A 24,230-nucleotide genomic window follows, 5' to 3' on the forward strand; every position below is an offset into this window, starting at 1 on the left:
GTAGGTTTATCGAGCTAATATTTGTTGCTTTTGTGTTTGTGGCTTAGTTAGACCTTGGGAGAAGGGAATAGTTATTTACTTTTGTTTGCAAGACCTGTGTATACTGAAGACAACCTCTGTTATGTATAATAAATCTCTCTATAATGCCCTATCTCGAAATCATCACCTATGAACTACACCTTTTGACTCTTTTACTACTAGATGCAATCTTATATTCTTAATTTCTAAATAAATTAGACTTACGTCTGTAATCCCTGGCTGCACCAAGACCTAAAACCAATTCTTCTTTTCCAAGTATCTCGTGTTTATCCTTCCGCCTTCTCACCTCATACCTCGCTAAACATATTCAGTCACTCGATGTCAAATGAGTTGATCTGGCAATGTTAAATGCACCAATCAACCTGAGTCGATAGGTTTCTAGAACCAGAGTAATGTTGATGAGTTTAATTACTTAGATACATCAATCATCCTCACAAGTGACTTACTTATAAATCCCTTCGAGATCGCCCTCCCAATTTGTATCATAGGCCTACAAAGGCGAAACCCTCCTGTCTACTCTGATATTTCGATATATCTTACAAAACACACTGGACAATTCATTTCGCTTTCTGAACACAACCTGCCTCGCTTAAAACTTTTCATGCACCGAGAACACCAGAAGAGACATAAACTTAAACGCACTAGTATCACAGTCGCCTCCTACCCATCTTGTCTATACACAAAACCAAGAAAATCCCACCGCTCGTTCCTATCACCCAGTGCTCAAAAATCGTATCAAAACCTGTGTCGAAACTCCCACATTCTCATCCGCAAGTTTCGCCAATTCCCAACCAAGTTCTCCGGGGATACGATCTGGTTATGCAAGCAGACTAGTAATTAAGGAAATGATTTGTGAAAGAGGGTTATCGTTCAACGCCCTTTATATCCTCGCTAAACCAGGTTGTTATATGATTGAGTTACGGCCGTCTAGGTAGCGATTAAATAGATAGATGGGAGAGATGGTAGATAGGTAAGCCCTCGGTAGTAATAATAGGAACAGAGGTCGAGATTATGAGGTTTACGCTGGAGGATGTCTCAGATATATACAATTCAGCGAAACCTGAATTCAAAAGTCTTGTAAGCATTGCGAGGAAGCTTTAGAATACCGAACACTGCTGGCTTTCTTATATTTTTTAAGTACTAAATCTTGAATCAATACCGCTGCTCTTTAAGTAAATTATGTCAATCTTAAACTCTGAATTTCCATTTCCACGCTTATTGACACCTTACAGCTCACACTTTCCATTACACGCCTTCACACGGCAAACTTCAACCTCAATCACGACCCACCATCCAAAACCCTCATTCACTTTAACAATCCCTTTCTCCGTATCCTCCAACAGCCCGTACGTAGATACTAATCTGCTTCCATCTTATACCACCTACATAACCAATCTTGCTATTTTCAGTAACAGCAAGAACACAGCTCACCCAACATGTATCCGACAAGTTCCACAATTTACCCAACTCCAAAAACACCACCCCTCATTTTTTCCCTTAGGGCGATAGGGGTTTTGAGTTCTAGTAGCAGGGACTGTAAAGTAATGTTTCTTGGTGTAGATGTTGTGGTAATGGGTGATTATAAGTAGATTATTAAAAGTTTAATCTTCCATCAAGTCTTCCAATCCCATCTAAGATTCACGCTCCAGACTCAATTCCATCACCTTACTATATCGCTTGTACACACGACCGTAATGGCTTACATAGATCTCTCAACAGGATTTCTTAATTTCGAAACCTTAGAATGCAAAACATCCTGTGATCCACGAAACACGATAATCCGTCAACTCCACCAAACAAACATCGTATTCCGCTTACCACTTATTCCGTCTAGTAAGTGTAACGTTCGAAATAATGTATGACAGACAAACTACAAGCACGAAATACATCCCTCTCGTGAGATGTTTCACATCTCATATCACAAACATAAACTCACAAGTTCGGAATCTCAATATATACAAAAGAACGTCCATTTTATGAAAACACTTGACGTTCGAAATCATCAACCACGCATCCTCATATCCACCAAATCACTCGCGAACCACCTATACAACCCTCTCGCGATCACCGAAGAAATCCACACCATCTCCCCCAAAAACGACGTGAAATCCTTCACCCACGTTCCATACCTTTACACAATCGACCTTCACGCGCGAGAAAAGCCCCAGGACAAGACATTCATTCATCCACTGGCACTCTAAAGGATCCTCTACGGCGACCAACTTCCTCTTGACGGTGCTCACGATGCGAAAACTCCCTTGCCGACCTACCCAGCATAAACGCAACGCTCAGGGAACCTTACCCGTACCCCCTCAAACCACACAGACGCTTCAAACGCATTCGAAAACCCACCCACGCACCCAGCCAATCGCCAGAAGCATAACGCACTTCCCTTACTTACCTCTCCAATAACACGTTCGCTCACGAAAACCTCCAACACCTCAGATACAAACACTTCAATCTTACCTATCTACCCATTACGTCTTCACCCCCATCCCTCATCTTCTCCCTCACTGCAACGAGATATCTCAGATCACGTGAGCTGACACTTCCACCCCTCGTGAGAGCCTCTTTCCCGTGACGTGCGGGATTCCGAGCGAGTTCTGTGGGATCACATTACTAGGGAGATGTGGGGTGGACTTGAATTCCTGTTGGGCGCCGAAGGGCGAGGGGGGGATTTGAGGCATTTGGCGAGTGTGGTGGAGGGACCTGGAATGAGCGATGGTTGGTGGGATTGGTATGATGTATTGGAGATGAGGGGAGGTCGGGGAGTGAGCGATGGGAGAGAGGTAGAGAGGTCAGAAGGTTTTAGGGGTTTTAAACAGGAAAGAGATAGGAAATCCAATAAGTATCATTGTGCATTGAAAGTAAAGTGAGGTTTCGAAGTTTTCTCCGTGGTAGAAACATTACTCTTAGAAGACAGTCGCAAATCACGTCAAGGAATTGATATAAAGATTTAAAATGTATTAACAATGCCATGCTGATTACCACCTATTACCCCTCTCTCATCACATCCCCTCATTTAAAAATACAAAAGAATGAAAAAGCATCCGCTGTCTGTCTGTCAAAGACAATCCGTCACCTGCTACAAGAGCACGGTGATCAAGGTATCATATGCAATCTGCAATCCCGTTGCCCGCCTGCTTCGCTTGCTTAAACAGCAGCAGTAGCCGTGGTATCATTATGCACGCCCGGCGCAGTATTCGCACCCGTCACACCACCCGTAGCACCATTGTTCGCGGCCGCGGCACTGCCGAAACCACTCTTCTCAGATGGGTGCATGGCATCGTCGTAATCGCGGATATGCAGACCGAGAGTCGCAGGATCGATATTGCGGTGACCCCAAAGGAGAAGAGCGCCAAAGACAGGCTTAGCCATGATATCCAAGACACCGTAAAACACGGCCTCAGAATCCGGAGCAATGACGTTTCCACCCTCGCTGAGTCCCCAGGCGATGGGGTAAAGGAACCAGAGGAAGATGGTCCAGGCGCCAACCATGAGGTAGGTGCGGCCGATGTTGGAGCCAAGGGCGTTGGCGTGTTTGCGGCCTACCCAGGTGACGTTGTAGGCGATGTAGAAGAGGGCGGCCATGGCGAAGGTGAAATATCCCCATTTGTAGCGGGATTCGACGAGGGCGCCGACGAGACCGGTGACGATCATGATTTCGTCGAGGAGGAGCGTGTAGAGAATTGTGGGCCATGGGAGGCCGGCTGTGAGCATGATGTCGAGGAGGAGGAGCTGATACAATTAGATTGTGAATTATGGGGTGTGTGAGGTGACTTACTGGTGTCGTGATGAACCAGTCGATGTAGCGCACGTAAAAGATCTCACGGGCCGTCCCGGCGACTTTGGGGTTCGATCGAACGAATTCGACTGGAATAGCCGCGTATCCTAGGTTGGATCCCATGGTGAAATAAGCAATGGTCGCAACCATGGTGATGGCGGCGGTGATGTAGTGGAAGATTCGCTTTGAGCGAGGAACTCTGAATGCCAGGGCGACAAAGACGAGTGTTGCGGCACCCATGACAGCGGTAACAGCCCTGATGAATTAGCATGACTTTGTGTGATGGGTGTGGAATAACTTACCAATACCAATCGGAACCACGAATAGTGATGTTGATATCCGACACTCTTGGGTAGACCATCGAATTTGGATTCTCCCTCAAGGCATCATTGCCCGCTCTCTTGAAAATATTCTCCATCTTGGTAGCTAGTTATTCGTCCAAGAAAGGTTCAATCTCAGTCTCAGTCTCAGATACGTATGTTGTTGCAATGAACTCAAGCTGATTACTTCTTGCTGGAATAGGGAACTGTCGTATATAAGAGTGTTCCCTCACACCCTGACGTTACAAAGTAATGACGTTGTGCAGATTGCCTATTCGCGCTTTCCACCACGCACCGGCACGTATCGCGACACGCCACATAGGGAAGGGCAGATGACTCTCAGACAATGTAACCTGATACAGCATAGCTCTATCAACCAATCACCTAGTAAAATGCATCCCTTGATCAACCAAACGGCAGAATCGGCATCACCCTTTCTAGCTCCTTAGCGAATCGACTCAAGCCTTGAGAAGCTTTCCAGCCTGCCATCTCCTTAGAAATGAAAATCGGCGATGACAGAACATTGCAGAGTTCTAGCCCTCTACTTTGGAGGTACCGTACAGTATCAAAGACGTTTGAGATAATACTCTTTGTATGTACTGCGTCATTCGCATCCCCACTTAATGATTCATGTCAAAGGCACTTCGTACTTATTCCCGTCCTTTGACCTAGTCGCGGAAAATTAAAGTCTTCAGTACCGGGCCGGAACCGTTGACGGAGGTACTTCCTTGGAAGTAGTAGTTCTAACTTTGCTTTGCATACAACGACTGAGGTATACTTTTTCGCCAAGAAAAGCGGTACTTGTTGTCATTTGTATTCTCACCCTCTGCTTGTTGCCATTTGCTCTGCGAGGTTGTATCACAGTGCGGGCAAACGTTTGTTTGGATAGAGGAAATGCACAACGAGGTGATGTCAGAGATTTCTTTTGGAGGTTCGCTTGGATTTAAGGCTTAGCGTAGTTTTGTTGTGCAGGGGTTGGTTGTGCCAAGGTTTTGTGATTGAGCTGTTTGAGCTGTTGTAGAGCTGATAATTTAAGTTTTAGAATGTTGGAAAAGATAAGGAAACTTTCATGTTTGAATTATTACTGAATCATTGAAAGAGTATCTCCTTTGACGCTGGCGAAGAGCGCATACAAACCTATCCTCCCTCTTCTCCCCTTCCCCTCCACCTCTTCATCTCTCCTCCAAAGCCCGCATAGAAAAATCTGACCACCAAACCATTATTTTCTCAACAAATCACACCCCATCACCGTCTCTGTCGTGAAACAACCCTAACTTCATTCAATTCGCCCGATCCAAAACCCCCCCATCGATCGCCATCACGAATCAAGCTTTGATTGAATATGTAGCTAGCGCACAACCTTGCAGCGGTGGTGCATGGATCGTTTTGGGGTGCGTGCAGCCATGTGTTAAGGCATGTGATGGTAGGAGGAGGATGGATTGGAAATTGTTTGCCTAGACAAAACATATTGGACGAGATACGATGAAATTGTATGTTAGGTGGGGTTAAATGTTCTTGATGTTTGAAAATGCAGCCAAAGTATACTACATTTTGTCAACTTGATTAACGCTATTTCTTTGGTATTTCGTCGACTTTTCAGGGCATATGTCGTGTTTCGACGGCTCTACCATGAGTGCTGGATGGGAAAGGAGGTTACGTAAATAGTACCTCGCTACATCTCTAATAAAATCTCGTTAGGTACTTTATTCAGATGGTTTATCATTGATAATTCCATCTATTATCACAGGAATCTAGAACATCCTAACAAACCTAACGGGAATCTTCGGGACCTAATAAAAATCCCATCTCAACCTCTTTCCTTTTACCATTCCGATTTCAATTCCGTTTACCAATAATGCCGATACTGTCTCGATTCCAACTTCCCTTCCCATCCCCAACCCATCTGAAATTCTCCATATCCATCTCAAATCTCCAAACCCATCTGACTGTCACACGACATCTTCATATGCATTTCCCCTCAATTCCTCCCTGTGCATTTCATATTTTCCCGTATCAAAACCTCCCTGTGCATACAAACTTTTCTGCCAATCATATGATACATCTGACTTCGCAAATCACAGCTTACCACACAAATCATATGCCTCCTCCCTGTCCATTTACCGCGGCCCAAGTGCCGAATCCCGATTCTCATACTCGGTAGTTGTCGCAAAAGGAAAATAAAATCCTGCACACAAAACTAACTGTGAACCACCCAAAGAAGCATATACCAAGAAACGCTAGAAACACTTACACAGCCTGTCAACGCCCCCGCGGATGAACCGGAACCGGGTCGGCAAGAACGGGTTCATGGCTTTGAGATATCGTGAAATGCATAGGTACCTAGGTAGTTTACAGCGGGATGAAGACGCGGAATTGAGAAAAAAAGCGCGCTCGTGAGATATTGCCCTTTTGTTTTTACGACTAAGACAACGCCTCATGTAACGGCTCGGCGACTACTCGTTGACTCGGAAACCACGGACAACAGATTTTCGCTGCTCGCGCCGTCGAGATAAGTCGTGAATTCCATACTAGATTACGAGATAGAACCAAAAAAATGGCTTTCTGCAGAAAACCGCAGCTACAGCTCGAACCGGCACAGAGCGTGAGGAAATGTTTAGACTTGGCTGGCGGGGGCGGGGCCAGAAATCGAATATTTTATGGTGCTCGAAAAGCACCTGGGTATGTTACGATATTTCGTCAGTCGGTAGATAAACGCCTTGACAGTCTGGGGAAATCTTGATTAGGGCTTCTAGTCCGTCTTAAGTAGTTGCGTGACATGTGAAAACTCGGAGGTTGGGATTATCAGGGATTCGTGAGAGTCGTGTACTAAATAGGATATACTGTACTAATTGGGGATTTAAATGCCGTTGCTGCTTTTAATTCGAGGTTGGTAGATGGTGTGGTGTGGTGTGGTAGAGATGCAAGGCTACGATGCTGGGAGGAGTGAGAAAGGGGAGGCTGAAATAGATGGTAGTTGAGAGACTAAGCTGAGGTTCACTTGATGGAAAGATCCTTAGAAATGTATAAGTTAATTCGCTATAGAGCAAACAGATGCCCTTATTATGACCTCCCAACGACCATTCCAACGCCATCAATGCATATAATACACCCAAATATATACTACCCGCTGAGATACGCTCATCCTACCCAACAACATCAAGCGCCCACCTCCTCATCCCCATCCACGCATCCCACCACACACTCCCCTCCTCCTTCTCCTCCATCACCTTCCCCTTCGCAACAGGCAAACTCCTCACACTCTCCACACCCCGCTGTCCCAAAATCTCCTTTTCCGAAAACCAATTCCCATGCAACCCATACGGCACACGCTGCGGTAATTTAACTTTACAAGCTACCTCCCTCATCTCCCTCGCATCGATAACCCACAACTCGCTCTTCGAGGCCGAAGTCGCTTCGCCGTATGCATCTAACTGTGATTCATCAAACACATACGCGAGAATCCATCCATCATCCTCTGATTCCCCGTTCTCGCGCGCCACGAACTGTGATTCCTGCGCGTAAATTCCGGGCGGGAGTTTGAAGATCTTGATCGGGTCGTTGGGGTCGGATGAGGCTAGGATTTCAGGGACGCCGCGGGTGTCGACGCATCCTACTATGGGAGTTGGTGGATCGAGTGTGGCTTTGGCGATGAGAGCCAGGGAGTCGATTTTTACTAGGGAGTCGATTTTGACGGCTCGACCGAGGGCGGCGCCGAATGAGCTGTCGGAGACGGAACAGCCGTAGATGTAGCGGGCTTTGCCCATGGAGACGTCGTCTCGGATGGATGGAAATTCGAATGGGATGGAGGAGAGGGAGAATTGGTGGGTGATGGTGTTTGAGCCGGGAAGCAGGGAGAATCGGTAGTAGTATAGTCGACATTGGTCTTCTTCTTGTGGATAGAGAAGTTTGGATGTTGGTAAAGGTACTGGAGCTGCAATGTCTCCAGCACTAAACACTAAGGATGAACTGGTCAAACGACATGCCAGCATGTTTACTGCTGCAACCTCATGCTTCTTTGTGAAAGGATTGAGAACCATCTCATCCCAAGTATTCGCAGTATGAAATATGCAACAAGGATTTGTCTCGAACCATCTGACATCCTCTGGTTTCCACCTTGGAAGCACACCGAATCTGGACCGGCCATTCGGGTCATAATTAACAACGGGTAAGTTCCGTGCAAGATTCCTTGGGTCCAGCGACAAAGGCAGATCCATTATGACAGTATGTGAAAAAGAAACTCCGAAATCATGCATCATCTTAGGAGACTTGACGCCCGGAAGAGCAGCATTAATCAGGCGAGGTCGTGGAACAGATGAGTTTTGCGTACTGGGTATAATCGAATAATTAACAAATGGTGCGAAAAAAGTCGAATGGAAAAGTATTAGATCCTTCGTAATTGGGTCGACTCGAGGATGAGCTGTGGTCCATTCCTTCATGAAACTCATCAGTCCATCTCCACCAAACCCTTCCCCTTCAATATGCTCTGAAATGGTCTCTCCTTCTGCCCTTCTTCCATCGAACCATCCAATCGTCTCTAGGCCTGGCAGACTGACTCTGATCGGTGGACCACTTTCGCAGGTCGCCAATGCCCTTCCATCGTGATACAAAATTCCAGTATTGGCGACGCTGATCTTCTTGATTGCGTACTGCGAACCTGGAAGATGTGAAATGATGACGAGGAAGATCGTTCGAAAGATGCGTATGATGATCTTCACCAGTGAAGATGCCGGGTTCACAAGTGTTGCAATGCTTGGTAGAACAGGTAATCGTAAAGAGGGCGTTGTGACAGTTGACAGGTAGGCGTCCGTGAGGATATACTGGTTCACGAATTGAGGCTCGATCGATCCATCTAACTTTCGTCGAAATGCCACACCACTCAACATTCCATCGCCGTCAAACCAATGCGCATCTCGTCCAAGATCCTCATTCGACACTGGATTTCCTCCATTCCTCACATACTCGCCGCCAGCAAGCTCTTTTGGGATCTCGCCATCGTAGGGACAAGACGTGAGAGGTAGTACTCGATGAATCGGTGCGAAGTTTCCTTGGAGATATGGATGAGGTTTCCTCCTTTCGGTCATACTCTGTTTCTGTCTCTCAATGACAATAGTCATGAGCGCGAATTGGGCAGAACAGAGAAAGTATGTAATGATTCTGCGATCCACATAAGTGCTGTGTCGTGGGACATGTCACGGCAGAATTATACACAGAACGGAGGTTGAGCTGGTGAAATCATGAAGATTTGCTTGTGAGTCCAGGCACTTGTGCTTGAGACTCCAGAATTATGATGAAATGTCTGGAAAGCATGGGTTTGATGGCAAGAAGAGGTCATGATTGGCCATAGTCGAACGGAGCCTTTGCCCAGGGATTTGCCCAGGATTTGCCCCTCATTGTTCATGGTCTGATTCATGGTCTTGTTGCTCAAAATTCCCATGTGCAGGTGGTGATGATGTCAGGGACCAATAATGATGTCGTTGGAGCTATCAATGCACGAGACCCGATTGGGAATAGCGGGGTATGCAGACGCCCCTGTGTATTACATAACCACACGTATTACCTGTATTACCTGTATTGCCTAGTCAGGAACAGCAACAAAGAAATAATGCTCCATCGTACTCTAAACCGGCTGCTTTACGGAATACGTGTAAAACATTTCTCCGATGCCGATATCTTCTGACCCATAAGAGCTAATTCAATTGGTTGAATATAGATTCATTAGTTTCCACGCAGCCTCGTCAAAACTTGGTCGGTCCTCTTTCTTAGTCCGCTTCCCGTCGGGTTGTAGCTCGTCAAAATTGTCACATCATGTTCTCCCATTGAATACGCAAAACATCTGATATCTTAATTATCTGTACATGATCATTGCTATGTTGCTGTCAAGTGGTCGTGGACATTCTTGAGATCCCTCATTTACCTTTGTCAGAATGGGATTCGATTATGCCTTGGTGTAAGTGGGATCAAAGGCTGGCTGATGATGTATGTGCTAAAATCTTGCAGACATCTCAAGTACACGATACCACCAGCCATTGCCTTGACATTGTTGTACCGGCCGCTGTTCGCTCGCATTGATCTATACAAGATCGCATTTCTGGTGACGATTGCGGTGGTGTCGACGATACCCTGGGATTCCTACCTCATCCGGCGCAAAATCTGGACATATCCACCAAGTGTTATTATTGGGCCACGATTATTCTCCATACCGGCGGAAGAAGTCTTCTTTTTTATAATACAAACGTATAACACAACTCTGCTTTACCTTATTCTCAGCAAACCGGTTTTCCATGCAAGTTATTTGATATCCTCGAGAGAAAGGCAACGTCGAATAGAGGTTACGCATCGCATTGGCCAGATAATAATCGCGACATGCGTGGGTCTTGGAGCAGCTCTGATATGGAGAGGTGGTGAGGGAACATATCTCGGATTGATATTGGCATGGGCTGGTCCTTTTGCGCTATTACTATGGACACTTTCTTCTCAATTTCTTATCACTCTACCAATAATGAGTACCTGGGCACCAATTGTTATTCCAACATTATATCTCTGGATCGTAGATACCATAGCTTTGAGGAGAGGAACATGGACTATTGAATCTGGAACCAAGCTCGGGATACATGTCTGGGAAGGGTTGGAAATTGAAGAAGCAATTTTCTTTTTGGCTACAAATATCTTAATAGTTTTTGGTCAGGTTGCATTCGATCATGCTCTAGCGATTTTACTGGCATTCCCGAGCATCTTTCTGCAAGTACCTGAGTTGCCATCACCAGTAAAATTAGTTCAAGCTCTTCTCTTGAGCCGGGAAAAATACGACGAGCAGAGGATATACGGGATGAACCAAGCTGTTTCAAGGTTGCAGAAGAAGAGCAGGAGCTTCTATCTTGCCAGTTCGACCTTTTCGGGTCGTCTGCGGCTTGATTTGACCTTGCTGTGAGTTGAACAACCTTAACCTACATAACACATTACTAACGATTCTCAGATATTCATTCTGCCGAGTTGCTGATGATTTAATTGACGATGCTGAAACTGAAGAAGTTTCTCGAGATTGGATCAAGAAATTGACCCAATATCTTGATATAGCATACGCCTCAGACGAAGCACGAATAAAATCCAAACAACCAGACCTCCAAACGTACATCGCCGAAAACTTCCCTTCATCAGCCCAATCCGCCCTCCGTCTCCTACCAACTCATCTCCTCCCCTACGGTCCTCTCTACGACCTCCTCGAAGGCTTTAAAACCGACCTCTCCTTCCTCCACAAATCCACTACCTCCAAAACAAACAACTTTCCCATCTCCACCTTCCCCGACCTCGAAAAATACGCCGCCCAAGTCGCCGGCACCGTCGCCGAACTCATCCTCGAACTCGTCTTTCACCACTCCCCTGAAACAACCAAAGCTCATCGCGCCCACCTCGTTTCCGCCGGCGGCCGCATGGGAATCGCGCTTCAATATGTCAATATCGCGCGCGACATCGCGACGGATGCGAAGATTGGAAGGGTTTATATTCCCACGGACTGGTTGAAGGAGGAGGATCTCACTCCTCAACACGTACTTAACAATCCGAAAAGTGAGAAAGTCGAGAGATTACGGCAGAGGCTGCTAGATGAGGCATTTAGAGTCTATGAAAAGGCGAAGGGCCCGATGGCGAAATTGCCGAGTAATGCGAGAGCGCCGATGAGGGTTGCGGTCGAGTGCTACATGGAGATTGGACGCGTGTTGAGGGGGAAAGGGTATGTGGTTAAGAGGGGACGGGCTACTGTGCCTATTTTAAGGCGGTTGAGGGTTGCGTGGGGAGCGTTGGGCGAGTGAGTGGTTTTTGTAAAGAGGGGGAAATAGGTAGGGTGTGGGTAATTAATGAATGGATTTTGAATTATTTGTTTTTGTGTGTGATTGTGGTGTAAGGTATTTGAGACGTGGGTTTGTAGGTGACGTGAGACTCGCGAGTGAGTGCTCGACATGATGAGTTTGAGATATGAAAGAAGGACTATCTGCTCACCTGGTAATTCTAGTTCCCATTTCTCCACAAAACCCCTTTTCTGCTAATGTTAGAAAAAGCCTGGCTTGAGCCTAGCTGGTGGCAGGTCCATCTCGGCATGAAGGCCCACCTTCTTATAACCAAGTGTCCTCAAGAAATCATCGGCAATTTCTATGAAACTCGCACGTGTGCTGAGAAAACACCACGGGGATGGCTTTCGTTGGCGGTGTGAAGTATGAATATCCAACCACGATGTTGAAGGACTGGTGCATATCGAACGGTTCGTCGCCCTGCTCATAACCTTGGTTGCGACGGTAGCTAATGACGCTTTTATTTTTAGGAGCAAGTACCTGGAACATATTGATAAAGATGGTAATCTAAAAGAGAAGACTGACTTGTCCGTGGAAAAGCATTTGAAATCATTCATGGTGTATGTGATGTAGCAAATCCTTTTCTATGCGATTCTATGTGGAAGGGCTGACCCGTTTTCAAGTATCTATTCGGAACCACGATGCGTAATTTTGCACATATCAGCGTTCGCCGGGCGCAGAATTCGAGAATCCTGTTCCCGATTCGAATGGGGTGATATGTGCTGCTCGTGGACAGATTGCAGCTGCCATTCTGTTTCCAGAGTGTGGGTAGTTGGGACAGTCGACAACGATTACGCGCGGAAAAAGGCCCGTAGAGCCCTTTTGTAGGTCAAAGCTGATACAGCTATCCTACTTCTAATTTGTAGAACCTCATGTGCAGCAAAAAGCTGATATCCTCCGAGTTGTGGCTTTTACGGTCTCGATTGGGGGTGTCGTTTGAACCATTCCGAGACCGGCGCGTAGTAGACTGGTCTATTTGCACGTAGATTGCCTTGAGTTGGCCAACAATCCTCTTCCTTTTAGGGGATGGTCTTTCGATCTGCGGATCTCAGTTAGTCGCAAACTTGGGGAGAAATTGCTCGTGTATGGATCACGGCGGTCACCTCTTTCCACCTTCCGTTGGAATCTCTTAAGGATAACATGAATCGCAGGTCGATTTTCGTCGAGTGGTAGATTGTAGCTGGCGCTTGCATCTGAGCCAGAATTAAAAGATGGCGCATCTTTCGTCAAGTGGCAGGTTCCAGCTGGTGCTTTCATTTGGTCGCACAATCAAAAAAGGGCGTTTCTTTTGTCGAGTGACAGATTCTAGTTCGTACAGCTTTCCTCTCATCCCAGAGTAGCTAGTACATATTTGTCAAGTCGTAGATATATGCAATTGGTCTTCGAAGAGTTGTATTTTCAACAGATCGATGTATCTTTTCCAAGTCGCGGTGCGACTCGCGCAGGTTTCCTCGAAAACCTCCCAAAACGACGGAAACGACGGAAACGATTTGAGCCGTTATAATTGGATGGGAGAATATGCTCCAAATATTTTCCGAGCCACAGGTAGGTTTTGTTGTTTGTCATTTGCGAATTCATGGCCCTGCCTCGCGGAGGAATTAGACTAAATAAGTCGACTTCGAACAGAGTTGAAAAGCCTTGTTTACTCAAAATAATTGACGGAACATTTTATATTGTTCTAAGTTGATACACTAAATTACGATATTTCGTCAACTTGATCGAAGCAATATCGCGTTTCGACTGCCACTTATTTTGTCCACCACGAGCCTGCTCAGTTGTCGCTTAACTAGTTTGAATTTGATCCTACGGCTCGACATGCACCTTTTCAAAGTAGCGCGTCCAAATTCATCAAGTTTCCATGTACCAGCTATCACAAAGTCTCACTTCACTTCAGAAATTCAAACTTGTTCAATTTCGAGTGTTTACCGAAACTTACAAGATGTCTGCTCCTGAAGTCCCCAAACCGAATAATCATTTCACTTCTAGAGCTATCACGGTATTGGATGAGGAAGGACGTGCATGGCTACAAACCATACCTGAAGCACATCGCGCCTATATGTCCGTCCGCCTGAATCACCCACTGGGACGGAGAATGCCAATACAACATTCAGATAACAAAAATAACCCAAGATTACCTCAGGAGTATTATGATATGTACGACAAGTATCATAGCATGGCAAGGGCAATAGCAGACGCTCGGGAACTTCAACACGTCAAGTCCACCGATGGGATCGTCGCAGAAACGCAAACGCGGCACAAACGTCAAGCTTCAGATCTAGCTACGACATTTGATCCCAAAAAGTCCAAGGTGGCAGAGCACTTTGATCCGAATGGTGGCACGCACAAGGAAGACTCGATGAGCCAAGTCAAAGAACCGCCTGTCAACGATCCTATTCTGAGGCTTGAGAATCAGCTTCGTGATGGTGCTCTAGCTCGTCAGTATAAACAGCATTTAGTCGAGAGCTTACAAGGACAGCAACCCTTTGACGAAACTGTCATTGATTATCTTGCTATTCAAGTCATCAACTCCGGGGGTATGCCTGCCGGTTATATCGATGCCGAAACAAGTTCGGCGTATCGCAAGATGCCTCTCTCCTGGCTCGAACAGCGCCCAGATATGATCAAATTGAGCGCGTCTGAGTACGATCATCTCGTCTTCCCTCTTTGGGTTAACAAGAACCACTGGGTTACTGTGTACGTCAGGAAAGAGCCCGCACTAGCATTGATGTTCGATAGCCTATACACTCACAAGGCTCTGAGCCAGGCTCAATGTGTAGTCGACAAGCTGTTTCTCGTGGCAAAAGTTTTACCTTCTAAAATCAGAGTTCAACACGGCAAAGGCCCTCAGCAACCTGACAATTTCAACTCTGGTATATTTTGCGTGCGGGCCATCGAAATCATAGTCAATTGAGAATTATCCGATGATGAGACGGGGCTGGAGGATGTGTTGGATCCAGACACGATACGCCAGCAATACCTTGAACTTGTCTTAGTAGATAAAAGACTACCGCCTGCCGATGAAACCGCATCGTTGATTCAGGAGGCCTCCGTCACTTGACCGACAAATCCCCAGCACATCGAGGGTTGATAACACATCAAATGAGGCATTCGGGTGGAGGGATTGGGTGCTGTTGAGTGGTATGGGAACCGGCATTCTGGGTTGGACGTGCTTTGGCAGTGTTAATATATTTTAATAGTCGGGCTTGTGCAGTGGAAGCCGGAGCCCAAATAAGTAGCAGTTGAAACACAACACTCTCTCAAAACAATTGACGAATTATCGTATATTTCGTGATCTTGATCGAAGAACTATCATATATTTCGTCAACTATTTTAAGTAAATAACTTCTTGAGCGCTGTTCGAAGTAGACAGTCTTACTTAGTCTAAGGATTAGTAAATAAGTAGCAGTCGCAGCACATAAGATCCTCACAACAGTTGACGAAATGACAGTATTTCGTCAATTGTTTTCAGGAAATGTAATCTTCTTAACCTTTATAGTTTAAGCTGCTTGCCTAAAGTATAGTATAATTTTATACAATTTTCTGCCATGTATTTTGTCCTCTACGAGGGGTGTCCCTTGTGAGTATGAAACGCAGGCATTTTCCGCCTACTTCAATCAGTTTGGACAAATTCAGAGGCGAGTCAAAAATGAATTCCACGTGGTTTCCAGGCTTGTCATTTCGACATAAAGCAGTTTGGCTAGTCACATCGACTTATTCACTGCCGATAATTTAGTGATAGTAGGTGGGCCATGTTGTGGTATTAATCATGTTTCATCGGAATACTTGCTCCTCGCATCTTTCCTTGCATGCGAGCAAAATCAAGGCTTTTGTTTAATAAAATCCGAGTAAAAGTCTTGGAAGTTCATACGCTTTGAGGCTCCTCGTTATGGCATATTATATGTTGCTCTTGCGCCAAAACTAGCTTTCTGGCTAAAATCGCTAGCAGTTGTAATACCGAAGAGATGGCTTGCTTCTCGTGGATGAGTTTCACTCAGCGATCTTGGGTGGATTTTCAAATCTGATGGAAGGCATAGGGGAGAGCAGAAGAGATGAGCAAGTGAGAGGTTTTGCCAAAGATGGATCTTACTGATAAAGGTTCTTCAAGCACGAGATAAATAGCAAGATCTTCCAAACATCCCATCAACATAAATCATATTCAAAAATGGCCAAGGACTTTCAATCCTTCATTGATCTCACCAAAACATGACAGCGTCTTATTTACTGGAGGCTATAAACGGAATACATGACATTTCGTCAGCCTGGTTCAATAAATATCGCGTTTTCATTACCGGTTCTTTTTGTTCATCGCGAGGAAGTCTCATTTCCCGTGCCTTGAAATGTGATCGATGGATGCTGTTGAGAATCTATAGATGTGGCGCGTTGGGGGAGAAGGCTTTGGAAAAGAGTGAGTGGAGAAGGAAAAATAAGAATGAGGTTTTGAGAGGAATGGTGCGAGGAAGGATATGAGAATGGTGGTGATGGAAGATTGTAGGTGAAGTGTTGTGAGAAATTCAGTTCCTTACCTATAGGTCCTGACTTTAACTTGATGATATTTGAAATACAAAAAGTCTATCGAATAGGAGTAAATTTCCAAACTGATATAACTCGCGATCAACCTAATATCCTTTCTAGAATCCAATCAAGTTGAAATGAATTTCCACGGAAAATTCGCTGATAAACATCAGCGACTCGATGATGTGTTTTGAATTGAATCTCACGATTCTTCTTATTTTTATTCTCAGAATTAAAACTGGACATTGTCGCTTCAGCATAGTACTTGTAGAAGACAAGTAATCAATGGTATTGAAGCTATTCGTTTAAACCTCGTTGTACCCTTTTACGGGAGAGAGAGAAAGTATGAGAATAGAGATACGAATACGATCACTGCCGAGTTTCAACTAAGTAGTACGACTGACGTTGCTATTGCATGATCTCGTGGTTCGAAGTATACAAACATCAAAAATATATCATCCCTTGTACATTAGAAAGAAGAATGTGATGTGTGATAAATCCATCTCTTTGTAACTTACAGTACTTCTGGCGTGTATGTGGTACATGCAAGATATACCAGGATTAATACATCTCCAGACGTCATCGTAATTGGCCCGACGGGAGCTAGCTCGTCGTCCCACCACAACAATCCACTACCCAGCACATTTTCTCATCGCGCAAGCATGTGAAATCGAAAGTCTATTCTGTTTGCTCCTGGAGCTGCGGAATCAATCACAATTTAATATACAATGGCCTCAGAAAAGAAAAAGACCGCAATTGTGGTCGGTACGTTACCCCTCCCTCCCGCAATCACGTACACCCTAACATCCACCAGGTGCTGGAGTAGGAGGCATAGCAACAGCAGCACGTCTCGCCAAAGCCGGATTCAATGTCACGGTTCTCGAGAAGAACAATTACACGGGCGGCAGATGCAGTATAATTTCCCACGAAGGCTACCGGTTCGACCAAGGCCCCTCTCTCCTCCTCCTCCCCAAGCTCTTCGAGGAGACATTCTACGATCTCGACACTTCGCTCGAGGCGGAAGGCGTGGAACTGTTGAAATGCGACCCGAATTACAATTTGTGGTTCGGTGATGGAGAGCGATTCGAGCTCAGCAGCGATACGGCGGTCATGAAGCGCGAGATTGAGAAGTGGGAAGGCAAAGATGGGTTCGAGAGGTATCTCAAATGGTTAGCAGAGGCACACCGACATTATGAGGTTAGTGTGAGGGAGGTTCTGCATAAGAATTTCACTTCGGTGTTTAATCTGCTGCGGCCGACCTTTTTGGTCAATCTGTTCGATTTACATCCGTTTGAGAGTATATACTCCAGGGCATCGAGGTATTTCTGGACGGAGAGGTTAAGAAGGGTGTTTACCTTCGGGAGTATGTATATGGGAATGAGTCCATTCGATGCTCCTGGAACATATTCGCTACTTCAATATACGGAATTGGCGGAGGGGATCTGGTATCCGGTTGGTGGATTTCATGCTGTGGTTGCGGCATTGGTTAGAGTCTGCGAGAGAATGGGTGTTGATATACGGCTATCGACACCGGTGTCGCAAGTTGTTATGGCGTCAGATGGAAAGACAGTGACCGGTATTAAGACAGAATCAGGAGAAACTCTGACCGCTGATATCGTCGTCGTAAACGCCGACCTGGTCTACGCCTACAACAACCTTTTCCCTCAAACCACCCCCTCATCCACCAAATCATACGCCAACTCCCTCACAAAACGAGCAGGCTCATGTAGTTCCATATCATTCTACTGGTCTCTCTCCCAAAAAATCCCCGAACTCCAAACCCACAACATCTTCCTCGCAGACGAATACCGCGAATCCTTCGACGCAATCTTCGACCGCCAATCCATTCCCCACGAACCAAGTTTCTACGTCAACGTCCCCTCCCGCGTCGACCCCACCGCCGCTCCAGAAGGAAAAGAAGCAATCGTAATCCTCGTCCCCGTAGGCCACCTCCAAAACACCCGCACCACATCCCCTTCCACCCCAGGCCTCCCAGCCGAACTAGACTGGCCTGCCCTCATAACCTCCGTCCGCAAATCCATCATCCGCATCATCGAAACCCGCACCTCGTGCGCCTCCATTGAGCCTCTCATCACAAACGAAATCACCAATTCCCCGCTCTCATGGGAATCAGAATTTAATCTCTCCAAGGGCTCGATCCTAGGTCTCTCTCATTCTTTCTTCAACGTCTTAGCTTTCCGTCCGCAAACGCGCGCCAAGGGGCTCAAAAATTGTTACTTTGTGGGCGCGTCGACGCATCCTGGGACTGGTGTCCCGATTGTGCTGGCGGGCGCGAAGATCACGACGGCGCAGGTGCTCGATGATCTTGGGATGGAGAAGCCATGGGGGAAGGGTGTGAGTTTGATGCCGGAAACGAAGAAGAGGGGCGATATTGATGTTGTGAAGAGGGATTGGGCTTTGTTAAGTGATCTGGGAATTTGGATTCTGGCGGGTATAGTGATGATAGTGATGTTGATGTATGTTAATAGCGGCGTTGTGGTACAGTGGAAACCGGAGGTTAAGAGCGGGATTAAGGGGTGGGGGAGTGGTAATTAGTTTATTCTGGGTTGGCTGTTTGGAGAAGGAGGATCGTTGGTTGGATGGTAATTAGTCTTGTTAGTGTTAGGGCGGTAATGGGTAATTTGGGATTACTATATTAATAAATAAAAATCTCCTATCAACTTTCCATATGGTATCCGAAATCTCTTCTCTTAAGATATCTCCGCAGGATAGATCAAGCTCTCCACCGCTTCTTGCTAGCGAGGAAGACTTTATGAAAGAAGAACTTCGATTTTGAAAGCATAATCAGAACAGACCGTATGATACAAGTTGATGTTATTTCATTCTGGGTCTCTGAAGTTGAGAACATCATGCTTGGGTCTATGGTGCGCTAAAAATGTTGTTCTGCTCCTTACAACCTTTTGTCGGGTGTGCTGCAAGCCAGCCAATTGAGAGTAGAGGGTCGAATGTTTCTTTCTTCTCAATGACTGCGTGTGTTATGTAGCTAGTAAAAGTCACTGTGTGAGTCTAAGATCATTTGTATTCTTCATTCAACTTGCTTCTATGCTATTCCTGTATACTCCTCGTACGAGCTCCTCTCCTTGGACATCTCAATACATTATTTAGTTTCTCGCACTCTCGCCAACTTACTCAATTACACCTTTTCCCCTCCACGAAGGTGCACACACCGACACAAGCGCAACATACACTTAATGATCCAAAACAGTCGAAATCTTACACCCTGAAAAGTCTCACACGTAATTACGCTCATGAAATCACACCCCTTTAATGCCTCATACAACCTCACGAAATTCCACCTTTGAGACATGACTAAACTTAAAATCTTTCAAACTCTACCGCTGAATCTTGAGGAGGTGCCGTGAGACGAGCCATCTTTTTATGATGGCACAAAAGAATGGTAATATTGATTCCGGATCGAGCAACAGTGGCATTCGCCGCGAAAGCTATGCACACCTCTTTCATCCTCACAGTCTCCAACCTCACCCTCCCCCCCCCCCCCCCCTAAGCCCCCAAGCCCCAAGAACTGAAACTCGAAATCTAACAGCCAAGAAATATCCATCTATACCCTAAAACACTACTAATATCTCTCATAAAGCCTCTCTATTCCAAAACAAACCCTTTCATACCCAAACATACAGCTTACTACCTGACCCAATATCCAATCTATCCAAAACCCTCTTCTTTCACTCATCTCCAACCTCAATCTCGATTTCCTGTTCCATCCAACCCTATGGTGCCTATCACAAGCTTCCACCCCCCATCGTACTCCTATCTTCCCTCAACCATCTCATAAACCTTCAGCATCTACCCAACTTCTTGCTCTCTATCCACCCTCTCACCTAACCCCAAGAGCCGTATCAAGAACCACTAAACTTACCACATCAAACACCACAAACCCTCAAACCCAAGCCCCCTCAGTGCCATCACACATTCTCACAACCCCATCACACCCTCAACCTACCACCTTCCCACCATCCACAATATGCACCACCCTTCCCATCACACCCTCTCTCCATACCATCAATCTCTGACCCTCCTATCTCCTCCTCAAAACTCAGCCTTATCCCACCATATCACACCCCCACAAACAACCCACCATGTCGTCTTCACTCACACAAAAACCTAATACCACGAAAAGATCACCTTACTACCATAACATTGTACAGCGAACATTGCAACATGTGGAATCTGCGCCGAAAGCTCTTAAATACATCACTCCTGAGATAGTAAGTCAAGATAATCTGACCGTAAGCCTTGTGCGGTGTAAAGATGTGATTATTGAAGCATTGCAAGTGACATTTGAAGATGTGTATCGCGCGATAGACAACAGAGGTGGGAGTTAAAACGAAACAGGTACTTTAAAAAATTGACAGAGCACACCATAATTCGCCAATTGTTTTGAAGAATGACATGGGATTTTGTCAATTGCCTACAACAAATACCGCGAACGAGTCTTGGAGATACTACACAAGATTAATTTCACAGGTGAGGTTCAGATATGAGATATTTGGTCCGCTGGATTTCAATTGAACTAGGTAGCTAATGTTCGACTAGAATAAACTTTTCCTCCAAACTTTCAGCAGAAACCACCTCGAATGTTACATTCGGAAAATAAATGCAGCCAGCTAACATGCTAGTAATGCAATTGTATCAGCAAAATAGAGTGATTCGGTGGAACGACACCCAGGACAGCAGAGATCTACCGCCAGTGTGATGAAGTATCCAGAATCAGGCACCCCATCCGCCACCGCTGGTAGCTCCCCATGCATCACCACCAGTAGCACCAGTGTTCGCACCCCAAGCATCACCTCCACCAGTAGCACCAGTGGTCGCACCCCAAGCGCCTCCACCGGCAGCATCAGCAGATGTATCTCCACCAGCCTCTGCCTCATCATCGGAATCCATCTCGAACTTCAAAGTGCTTACATCGCCTTGGCCAGGAACGAAGCCCTCAGGGATTAAGTCTGTCAGAAAATCAGGAATCTCTTGATTGGTCTCAAGCAACGTCTTGACAAGCATCTCGCCCAGATCCGAGTCTCTCTCATTGTAAAATGAGGTTGCCAGGCCATGGTTACCGATACGACCAGTGCGACCTATGATCCATTAGCATCGTTGAAACAACACCGGGGTAGTCAGAGTTATGGGCTTACCAATTCGATGCATATATTCCTCAATTCCACCGTGAGAGTTGCTGGGAAGATCGTAATTGATCACGTGAACAACGTTAGCGATGTCCAAACCACGAGCGGCCACTGGTGCAGAAACGATCAGTAAATAGGAACCGTCAAGAAATTGCAACTTGTTTTCTTACCCGGCGTAGCGATCAATATAGGACAACGAGCTGTGCGGAACGAGCGGATGGAGTCCTCACGCTCTCTCTGAGTGCGGTCGGAGTGAATGGAGGTACAGGGCATGTTGAGATTGAAGAGATAATCATCAACTTCATCACATCCGCGCTTGGAGTTGACAAAAATCATAGTGCGCGCCGGAGGGAGCGACATCAGGAGATCGATCAGGGCCTTCTTCTTTTGAGAGCTCTCAACCCAGACGATGTCCTGTTTAATGTTCTTGTGAGTAGAGCCAGCACGGCCAACTCGAATCTATCCGAGAAATTAGCATATGATTTTCTTGTTCGCCCCGAAGCTGGAAAACGCACCTTGCAGTGATCCATCGCAAGATGGTGATTAGCAAGGTCACGTGCGGCCTTGTTGAACGTAGCTGAAAACATCAAATATTTGATTTGCGACGTATTTTGATCTATGGACTCAGATTAGTTGGAGAACTTGAGAGTTTAGGGTCAGGTAGATAATAGAATACTTCTAAACAAATGAGAAGAAGGAACTTCCCACGGAAATAGGACAATTGAAAACTTCAATTAAGCTCTGGAGATGTGAAATATGACATAACTTACCACCGCCACTCATGATCTTCTTCAACTCTTGGTCCCAATCAGCACCGACCATTTCATCCGCCTCGTCGATGACCATGTACCTCAATCGGTTGAGGGATAGAATGTGAGGTCGGTCAATAAAATCACAAAGACGACCAGGCGTAGCAATGAGAACATCACAGCCCTTTGCGAGTTGATTCAATTGCTCAGGAATCGGGCTCTGATAATTGTTAGAGGGTTTTCATTAAAGTGAGGAATTAGATCGAAACTTACTCCTCCATAGATGCAGCATGGACGAAGCATGGTGCGGTAACAGAATCGGCGAGTTTCATCAAAGATTTGTGTTGCCAACTCACGTGTTGGGCAAACAATCAAGAGCAGAGGCTCTGCACGGACAGCCTGGGAGACTCCTGGAATAAAGGTTGCCGGGTTAGGGCGAGGAGCGGCCAGCTTCTTTGCCTTACCCATCAGCTTAGACAAGATTGGGATCAAGAAAGCAGCAGTCTTTCCAGAACCTGTAAATGCAAGAGTTAGTGATGTGCTCTGGCGGCAAGGAGGGTTTTGAGGGAGGGGCATAGACTTACCAGTCTGGGCACAGGCAACGAGGTCGTAACCCTGGTGAACAGCTGGCATGGTGTAGGCTTGGATGGGGGTTGGGACTCTGTAACCGGCGAGCTTGATATTATCGAGCATGACAGGATGAAGTCCTGCCTCTGCGAAGCTCAGAACAGGCTGGATACGTACTACACCCTCCTGGTAGACGCTGATTTCAGCGATACTGGTGCCAATGTTAGAAAAAACTCTCCAAATTCCAGATTTGATAGTTACTTTTTAAAGTCCAGTCCCATTTTTACATGGAATTCTGAGCCGAAGAGTTGTTGCTCCAGCTCTGGGAAGCGTGGACCGACGTCACCGAACTCTTCTTGCCACTCGTAGACGGCAGCATTGGAAGACCAATCGCCGGGTTGAAGGCCTCCAACGGCATCGCCAGCAAGTTGAGAATCAGGAAGCTCAGAAGCTGACTCTCTGATGGCGACGTGGTCAGTGTCACCTCCAAGGGCAGTCTGCTTTGAGGCGGCACGCTGATCAGCAATCTCCTTGTTGGATTTGTTGTACACAGCATAATTGTAGTTTTGCTTTTCAGCCCAACCATGCTCTTGTGGGGTACGCGTGGGAGCAGTGGAAGTGGCTTCGTTGGCAGCCGGTAGGGCATTTGCCAGGTCTTCGGTGGCCCAGGCAGACATTGTGGACGACTGAAGATTCCTGGGAGAAAGTAGTTAGAAGAGGCTCCGATCTATGGACGGCGACACCAGATGGGAAGAAGGATGAGAGGCGATGAGGAGAGAAGGGGAAGGACAATGTGCAGGAGAAAGAAGACAGGGATAGAATCTTACTTTAATTTGTAGTTAAAGAAAAAAAGTTCGTAGGCGTGAATGTGTTGGTTGGTGCTAAGAAGTAAACAAAGTCAGCGTAGGCCATCAAAATGAAGAGGTGCGAAAGTGCGGCGATATCAATGTGATGATGAGAGAGCGATGGTGTGGAAGAGCAAGAGGACATGTAGATGATGTTCTTCACCATGTCCCGAATGCGAAAAAAAGCATTCTAATTTGACGTGCTCGAGCTCCAACGCGGGGGAAGGTGTGGATGTCAATATTGAAGTGCGGGGAGAGGATACTCACAATTTATCTGAAATTGAACGGAAAGAAGAGGTCGGAGGGTTTAGGTGGGTGCCTAAGCCCGGAGGATTGAGAGAGAATGGATGGAGTTGATGAAGTTGTTGATCGAAACGATGGATCGGTCAACTTCGTCGGGATTGTTGTTTG

At 46.1% G+C, this 24,230-nt stretch overlaps 6 protein-coding genes across 6 annotated transcripts; 3 read left to right on the forward strand and 3 right to left on the reverse strand.

The window, feature by feature from the left end:
* Positions 1–3,192: 3,192 nt before the first annotated feature.
* On the reverse strand, positions 3,193–4,241 carry GLAREA_08042 (Family A G protein-coupled receptor-like protein; the record flags this gene model as incomplete). The annotated part of the gene is made up of 3 exons (XM_008090089.1): positions 3,193–3,777; positions 3,824–4,079; positions 4,126–4,241. The coding sequence occupies 3 exons, from the start codon at positions 4,239–4,241 to the stop codon at positions 3,193–3,195; spliced, it is 957 nt and encodes a 318-aa protein (XP_008088280.1).
* A 3,045-nt stretch (positions 4,242–7,286) lies between these two features.
* GLAREA_08043 (uncharacterized protein) lies at positions 7,287–9,257 on the reverse strand (the record flags this gene model as incomplete). Its single annotated transcript, XM_008090090.1, has 1 exon — positions 7,287–9,257. One exon carries the CDS (start codon positions 9,255–9,257, stop codon positions 7,287–7,289), a length of 1,971 nt encoding a protein of 656 aa, XP_008088281.1.
* An 810-nt stretch (positions 9,258–10,067) lies between these two features.
* On the forward strand, positions 10,068–11,948 carry GLAREA_08044 (Terpenoid synthase; the record flags this gene model as incomplete). Its single annotated transcript, XM_008090091.1, has 3 exons — positions 10,068–10,090; positions 10,141–11,067; positions 11,117–11,948. 3 exons carry the CDS (start codon positions 10,068–10,070, stop codon positions 11,946–11,948), a joined length of 1,782 nt encoding a protein of 593 aa, XP_008088282.1.
* Positions 11,949–13,923: 1,975 nt separating this feature from the next.
* GLAREA_08045 (Cysteine proteinase) lies at positions 13,924–14,895 on the forward strand (the record flags this gene model as incomplete). The annotated part of the gene is made up of 1 exon (XM_008090092.1): positions 13,924–14,895. One exon carries the CDS (start codon positions 13,924–13,926, stop codon positions 14,893–14,895), a length of 972 nt encoding a protein of 323 aa, XP_008088283.1.
* Positions 14,896–17,224: 2,329 nt separating this feature from the next.
* Positions 17,225–19,052, forward strand: GLAREA_08046 (FAD/NAD(P)-binding protein; the record flags this gene model as incomplete). Its single annotated transcript, XM_008090093.1, has 2 exons — positions 17,225–17,261; positions 17,311–19,052. The coding sequence occupies 2 exons, from the start codon at positions 17,225–17,227 to the stop codon at positions 19,050–19,052; spliced, it is 1,779 nt and encodes a 592-aa protein (XP_008088284.1).
* A 2,193-nt stretch (positions 19,053–21,245) lies between these two features.
* Positions 21,246–23,651, reverse strand: GLAREA_08047 (P-loop containing nucleoside triphosphate hydrolase; the record flags this gene model as incomplete). The annotated part of the gene is made up of 8 exons (XM_008090094.1): positions 21,246–21,610; positions 21,668–21,769; positions 21,829–22,117; positions 22,174–22,274; positions 22,429–22,627; positions 22,681–22,922; positions 22,992–23,185; positions 23,236–23,651. 8 exons carry the CDS (start codon positions 23,649–23,651, stop codon positions 21,246–21,248), a joined length of 1,908 nt encoding a protein of 635 aa, XP_008088285.1.
* Between the last annotated feature and the right edge of the window lie 579 nt (positions 23,652–24,230).

The sequence above is a fragment of the Glarea lozoyensis genome (assembly GCF_000409485.1).
Source record: "Glarea lozoyensis ATCC 20868 chromosome Unknown GLAREA9, whole genome shotgun sequence".
Classification (NCBI taxonomy): Eukaryota; Fungi; Ascomycota; class Leotiomycetes; order Helotiales; family Helotiaceae; genus Glarea; species Glarea lozoyensis.